The sequence below is a fragment of the Perognathus longimembris genome, chromosome 2, assembly GCF_023159225.1.
Source record: "Perognathus longimembris pacificus isolate PPM17 chromosome 2, ASM2315922v1, whole genome shotgun sequence".
Taxonomy (NCBI): domain Eukaryota; kingdom Metazoa; phylum Chordata; class Mammalia; order Rodentia; family Heteromyidae; genus Perognathus; species Perognathus longimembris.
Genome location: NC_063162.1, coordinates 80,385,700 through 80,393,410, shown reverse-complemented (window position 1 = coordinate 80,393,410; position 7,711 = coordinate 80,385,700). Strand labels below are relative to the sequence as shown.

At 38.5% G+C, this 7,711-nt stretch overlaps 1 protein-coding gene across 1 annotated transcript; it reads left to right on the top strand.

Moving 5' to 3' along the window:
* Positions 1 to 663: 663 nt before the first annotated feature.
* On the top strand, positions 664 to 1,527 carry Pom121l12 (POM121 transmembrane nucleoporin like 12). The gene has a single exon (XM_048337221.1). It carries the CDS (start codon positions 664 to 666, stop codon positions 1,525 to 1,527), a length of 864 nt encoding a protein of 287 aa, XP_048193178.1.
* The last annotated feature ends 6,184 nt before the right edge of the window (positions 1,528 to 7,711 follow it).

Sequence of the window (7,711 nt, the reverse complement as noted above, 5' to 3'; positions counted from 1 at the left end):
TCCACAAATAACACAGCTACTACAGGAGTCCAAAAATGAAAACAACTCCATACAGCATTTCTTAGCAATGGAACAAATTTCAAACACATGAAGAACTTCATGAACCTTAAGTGGCAAAGGGTAAGTAAGGAGCCAATCACACACAACTTCATTGGAACAACCATGTATAAAAAGATAGAAGGCAGAGTAGTGGTTGTTTAGCACTGGGAGACAGAGGTAGACAGGAATGAGCTATACTGGAACAACAGTTTCTTTCTGAGCCATGGAAACGTCCCAATATTAACTGATGATGGATTACACCTATGACATCATTGATTCATACGTGTTGTATGGATGGGAGTATAGGAATGAAAGGGTGAGTATCCCAGAGAAGATATAGACACACACACACAGAGTGATAGGGGCGCACATTGACAGTGTCTCAGAGAACCTCTGGGTGTCCTCTGAATGGCAGGTGACTGGTACCACATATTCACCAGCGTTGTCTCCTGCATGGCTTTTTGTACTGGACTGGCGCGTGGCAGGGAGTGGAAGGTTCCAGTGAGCAGAAGCCAACGGCCACTGTAGCCTGGGGGGAGCTTCGCTCTGCATGTGCAAGCATTAAGGACTTCTGGAAACTGGAGCCCTATTAACTAGCAAGGCTGACCTCACAGTCTTGCTCTCATGGGCAACTCCCTGGGCTCTCCCCAGCCAGATCCCACACCCCCTACCCCCAGCCGCCCAAGGCCCCGGCCTGCCTGGGTGGAGGAACCTGTCCGGCATGTCCAGGAAGATGGCAGGGTCTCCACTGGGCCGGTTCCCAAAGCGTTGCTCCACTGGCCATTGGGCACAGGGACACCGCTCAGGATGGTCTCTGCGACAAGGAGGCACTCTCCTGCCAAGGTTTCTCCTGGGGTCGCCATTGGGCCGGATCTCTCGAGGGCCTGGAAGACCTACATGAAGCGGTGGCTTTGGAGTTCCAGGAACCCTGTGCGTACTTGCAGCCCGGTGATCATCAAGATCGCTCCACCAGGGCGCAGGAGTAGTCCACTGGTTGTCCCCAGGCAGAGAGCCCACTCTGCCAGGTGTCCAGTGGCTGCTGGGGAACCCCTCGACCCCTCCTCCAGGGAGGCAGTGCTGAAAGCGCTCAGCCAATGCAAGAAGGGGAACAGGAAGTTCGATGGGCCACTCTGGTTTGAGATCCCAGAGACCATGAGCAAGAAACACAGCTCTATGTCCACGCCATCTGCCTTCAAGCCCTGCATTAAAAATGGAATGGTGTCTTCCTTTTTGCCCAGGCCCGGGCCCTTGAATCAAAGGCCCTTCTCCTGGAGGCTCAATGTCTGCGAGGAGGAGCATAATCCTGTGCCATATGTGCACCCCCATGCATTGATAGCATCTGAGCAGGAAGCAGAGTCTCCCCTGGAGAGAAGGGAGAACATGAAGACTGTCTGTGGCCTGGGCCACATTCCTGAGCAGCAAAACAGAGTATGCAGAGTCTCATTTGCCCCTGAAGATTCCCAGCCTGCTGGTCCCTTTGCCTTCTAAAAGTCCGAATGCTGACACTTGCCTCCTGAGATTTCAGATTAAGTATTTGTTTTCATCTTCTAACCCCAGCATGGAACTCTGACAACACCAGTTGATAAGCTGTTCCAGAGCCCTCTCCCTGCCACCTACTATGCTGGCTCTAACTTGGCCCGGAAGCTATCTCTTGCCTCCTCTTTACCTGAACTCTCCCTCAAAAACTGTCATTTCAGGAAAGCATGCTTCTTTCTCCACTTCCCTATTTGTCCAGTTGATTGGATAAATATTATTAAAATATTATCAATAAATATACCTTCACACACACACAAAAATGAACAAAGCATGCTTCATCAGGGCAAAAGCCCAGGCATAACTTCTGCCCTGGAAAGACTTTTATTCATTTGAGATCCTTAATTTAAGTTGAGTATGACCAAAGTTTGAGAGAAAATTGTGTGATGTTAAGAGACTGTGATGTTAGTGATCACCATAAGACCACAGGTTGCAGTCTAAGGACAATGACTTCTCAACAGAGAGACGGTCTATGCTTCTAAAAGACAATCCTGACTTCTGTGTGCAGAATGGACTTTCCAGGAGCAGCCACCTAATGAAGAGTGAGGGTTCAGTATACTATGTCAAGTGCCAGGATAAAAAGGCTTGCTTTGATAGGATAATGATGCTTATGGAGGGGTGCAATTGAAAACTCTGTGGAGAAAGCAGCAGAAAACAAAATTCCTAGTAGAGCTATTCAAGACACCAGATGGAGGTAGTGCTACTGACTGAGATGGGAAACACCAACAAGAGAAAAAAACAATGGAGAAACCAAAAGATTTGTTTTGTCACATATTTTAGAAGAATGAAAACAACTATATTCAGGTAGAGTTAAATATCAGTTGAATAGGTCAGCCTGGAAATCAGTGGAGTGTTTGAAGATTGAAAATAAATTTGGGAGCCATGACCATATACATCATTATAATGAGGAAATGATCTAAAAATCTTTAAACCCATAGGTAGCATGAGATCACCAATGAGATGATAACAACAAAATAAAGAACATTCAAACATGGACGCTATGGGCTCCAATGTTTAGAAGAAGGAAAGGAGATAACAGCCATGAGTGCAAGAGGAAATGCAGGAGTAGCATGGATGCTGAGTATCCTAGATCTAGACTGGATTTGCCAACCTTGTTCGGTAGTGCTGAGAAGTTAAGAAAATCCTTTATTTTTCAGAAGTGAGGTTGAAACATTTCTGGGGGGAAAAGATGTAAAGGAGGCTACAGGTGGAGGTAGGGACTGCAGAAGACACTCAAAGATGTTCAACAAATGGCTTTGTGTGGGAGACCTGTAGTCAAAGCTGTCCGCCAAGGGAAACTGATGCTGTGTGGTCCAGGCCAATGCCAAGCCCAAAGCAAAAGGCCAATGTCTCCACCTGAAGAGATTCAACAGTCAATTGCATACAGATCCATCCTCACAAATGTATCCCCAAATAAAATCTTATCAAATATTCTGAGTACACTGGCTCTCAATTAGGATTAACCTTAATGGTAGCAATCACAAAATGTGTCGAAAGGAATAATGTCCACATGACATCAATGAGCAAATGTAGGAATTATAGCCAATGGACATTATATTAAAAAAAGAACCATATAACCTAAAGGTAGTGACAAGAGGGGGTAAATTGGGGGAAACAAAGGGGTGACACTGATGAAGCACTGTTCTCAAAAATTAACGAACTGACCCTTTGCACAACTAGTTAATAAATAAAATTTTGGAAAAATAAAATACCTTAGTAAGAAATAAAGTGGCAAGGAAATTAGCAAAACCTATGGGGAGAAGAAAGAAAGTTTAAAGGCAGAAGGGCAGAGGAAAAAGGGAAATATTTAAATTTAAGACTAGATGAGTTTAACCATGGAAATTGAACGTGGTGGAGACAGGAAGTAAGGGTAAATTAATGAATTCTGTACTTTAAAAACTGATTGTGGCAATGAATTTTTAATATTGTCAAAAGTATGGCAACAATAGCAAACAAATCCAACTTCTGCATAACAAAGGAAATAGGGACAGACTGGATAGAGAAAACAAATACATGTAAGCCAAAAATCAAATAGGGATGAACACACACACACACACACACACACACACACACACACACACACACACACACCAATGTGACTTTATAAATGGACAAATGACATAAATAGACATTTCTGTAGATAATATACCAATCTCTACAAAAGTATATAAAAGAAACATTTTACATTTTTTTTTGGCCAGTCTTGGGGCTTGAACTCTGGGCCTGAGTGCTGTCCCTAAGCTCCTTTTGCTCAAGGCTAGCACTCTACCACTTGAGTCTCAGTGTCACTTCTAGATTTTTTTTTAAAGTGGAGACGAGTCTCATAGACTTTCCTACCTACCCTGGCTTCAAACTTCAACTCTCAGATTTCATGCACTTTAGAAGCTAGAATTAAAGGCATGAGCCACAAGCACCCTGCTCAATTTCCATTATTAATCATCAGGGAAAAGCAAATAGAAACCTTATTGAAATATCATTGTAACACCTGTTAGAACAATTATTATAAAAATAACAATGGTTAATGAAGATGAGAGGAACACTTTGCACACATTGGTGGTAGTCCATTGTAGAAATGAGCACTGCAGGTAGATCTTCGAAAAATTAAACATTGGAAATATAATTAAACATAGATTTACAACATGATACCCATTATTAAATCTATTTAAAGAAACTAAGATGGATCAAAGAGATACCTACTTTCCATGTCCATTGCTGACTTATAATGAAAAGCCAGTGTGTAGAGTCAACTTAGATATCATGAACAGATAAATGAATAATAAGTGGAGACCTGTGGAATACTACTCAGTTATAACAATGACCCCAAATCAGAAAAGGATGAAAAGAGGGAAGAAATGAATACCTGCAGTGATTAGGAAAAAGGAATAGTAAACTTCTAACAAAAAGGAAAGTGAACCTGGGTGCTCCAAGCATAATGGTTTCCAGAATGATGTGGCTTTTTTAAGAATAGCATAATTGATTTGTCCAAACTACGAAGATTTAGGGATACAGAGGAAGAGTTCTAGCTTTGCTCTCATCCAAGAAGGGTGAACATGTTGGTAAGTTGTGGAAGGAAGATGTAAGCTACAGGAGCCTAAGTACAACTATGGATGAAGAGGGCCGAGCCAGATTGTAATTACACTCTTGACTCTAGTCAATGGCACTGTTTCATGGCCTGTCAGTTACCTTGTAACACTCTGTGTTTATCTGGAATAGTGGACAGATTTTACTAAGAGCAGAGCATTGATTCTTCTGGAATACAGTTCCCTAGGCCAAGGATTTCACTGTCAAGACAGCAAGGCCTTTGTTTAGCCTGGGAATGGGAATAGCCAAAACCCTGGGGCCAAAGAAACACATTTGAACCAGATGTGTAAGGCTGTAGCAAATGGCAATGGAGCCTTGTGGATAATCAGGATTAAAAATAAATCGTTTCTATACTGAGCTTCAAGGCATGGTTTCCTTTGTATTCCCTAAAGAACTGTGGATGACAACTATTTACTGACAATCTACAACATATTAAGTACTGTATGAATCTAGGTGATTTAAAATGTTTGAACAAAATAGGACAAATTATAAGTATTGGTTATCTAAATTAACATTGTGCTTAAAATTATATCTATATAATGTAATATTATATAATATATGAATATAGTTATGTAATGTAGATTTTTTTCTTTTGTGCCTGTACTGGGGCTTGAACTCAGGAGCTGGGTGTTACCCTTTAGCTTTATTGTCCAGGGCTGCAGCTCTACCACTTGAGAAAGCTCCCGTTCTGGCTTTTTTTGTTGTTAATTGGAAATAAGAGTCTTAGAGAATTTTCTGCCTGGGTTGGTTGAGAACCACAATCCTCTTGAATAACTATGATCACAGGCATGAACTGCCAGCAAGTACATGACTCAAAATATGTTTTTTTAATATAAATTTTTGTTATAGATATGTACTTACCAACGTTTTAATGGAAAACATCTGATTTTCCTTATAGTAAAACCAATTCAGTATTCAGGAAAGGAATGTACATCATTGCTTGAAGCTATTTGAAGAATTGAGTTGTGCACTATTAAAGTCCCCCAAATTGTTAAATTTAAGAAACAATTTTCTCTCTGCACTCTATTCATTCCTTTAAGAAACAATAATAATTTGGCAGCACATTCAAGTGTACTTGTGATGAAAATGCAATTTACTGAAGCATTAAGATGCTTGAATGTTAAAGATAACAAAGGAAAATTGAGTCATTATATATTTATATTTTTCTATGCATATGGATAAATTGTGATCTTGATGTGGTCATGTGTAATGTTTGTGTATACATATGTATATATTTATAAGTATGCATGCATATATGTATATGTACAGATGTATATATATGTATCTGTATACCTGTTATATGTATACATATAATATGTTTTTAAAAATAATTTATACTTAGATTTTTGTAAACATAATTTATATACATTTGCATGTATACTTACCAATATTGATTTATAAGCATGTTTCTATTGATATAGAGTGTGTACTAGATACTAGTAAGATTGGAAATCAATACACTAGAGTAAGAAAAGTGATAGTCCAAGTCAGAGTTATGTAAGTTCATTAAGAATAAACCTAAATGATAAAAAGAAAAATTTAAATCAATAAAGGTGTAGCAAGGCTCCAGGAATTGTGTTGTTCATATTATTCAAGACTAAGTAATAGTATTTCTTAAAAACAAAACAAAACAGTAAGAGCTCACTGAGAGCTCTAAGATATGAAGTGGTAATATGGAAAGGAAAAGAGCAAACCCAAGGGGATCAATTTAACTAAAATCCTGCAAATGCATGTGGCATGCCATTGTGAACCCCTGTAGAAAAATTCGAAAGCATTAAAATAGAAATGAATGACAGGAATGTAAAGGTTCCTGTTCATAGCTGAGTACTGATGAGAAGAGAGGGAAATTGGAGAGTATTATGGTTAGCATACTTTCTGTTCACATGTGAAGATAAACAATGAAGTTGCTGAGATTGGTTTGGGAAAGAGGAAGATGAGGGAGAGTGATAGAGGGAGTCCAAGCGAGAAATATTGTATTCATATATAAACATGCCAAAAGCAAACACCTGTGTACAATTAATTGATGCTAGTAAAAATGTGGGAAACCTTAAATTTTTATTTTGAATATTTCATATTTTCTAAAATCAAATAATCTCAAATGAATAATGTTGAAGTGACACGTGTCAAAATCAACAATGCAGCAAAAAAGTCTCCCTCATTTTGTTTTTAATGAACAATATTGTGAATTAATAAGTAGCTTTGCTGATTTTCTTATGAATATTTTTAGCTCAAAAGAGAGGGAGAATGAGCAAATGTAGCATAACATTCAACATACATTATGTAAAATTTGAGCTACATAGCTGAGGGTACAAATGGCAGGGGAATTAAAGGAGGAGAATGATGGAAGACGTGGCATTGATCAGGATCTTTTGTACTAAGTGACTTATAAAATTATAACTTCTTTGTACAACTACTGAATAATACATTTTTAAATTAGAGAATTGGGCCCACATTACCTGCTTTTCAGCATACTCACTCATTCCATGTAGCCATGGAGAAAAGCTAAAATTATTTATTTCATACTTTTGAAGCTTATTTTAAATGTATACTTACAGCTGTGTATTTTCTACAGGGTTCTTACACCCCCACATTAGCACCTTCTAGCAAAAAGTTCTAAAGTTTTTACTAGAAAATGTAAAAATGATCAACATAAAAATGATTTATCACATATACACTTAAAATATGATCTTATTTGAAATAACATACTTCCCTAAAGGCTGAGAGTAACTGTGTTGAAAATCTAATGTAACAAAATTCGTTAAGCAGGTATAAGTATAATTCAAATACTTTTCTTATTTTGCAAAACATATTTAAGATAATAAATCACATCATAATCTCATGATTTGACATTATTTGAATAATATTTGAAATACTGATTATTTGCGAAAATGTAATATGATGCTTAGAATGTATTTTTTAATGAAATTCAGTTTAATTGTGGAGTCTTTTGCTAGAACCTGGTTTTTGTTGTCTTTTGCATTTCTGTCTTCCCCGATGCATTTCCTCCCAGGAACATCTGATACTAATGTCTATTGACCAGCATGAGCAGGCTGGGAGA

What these genes read in the sequence shown, in the direction of transcription:
- Pom121l12 (XM_048337221.1), top strand. Translation starts at nt 664, where the DNA reads ATGGGCAACTCCCTGGGCTCTCCCCAGCCAGATCCCACACCCCCTACC.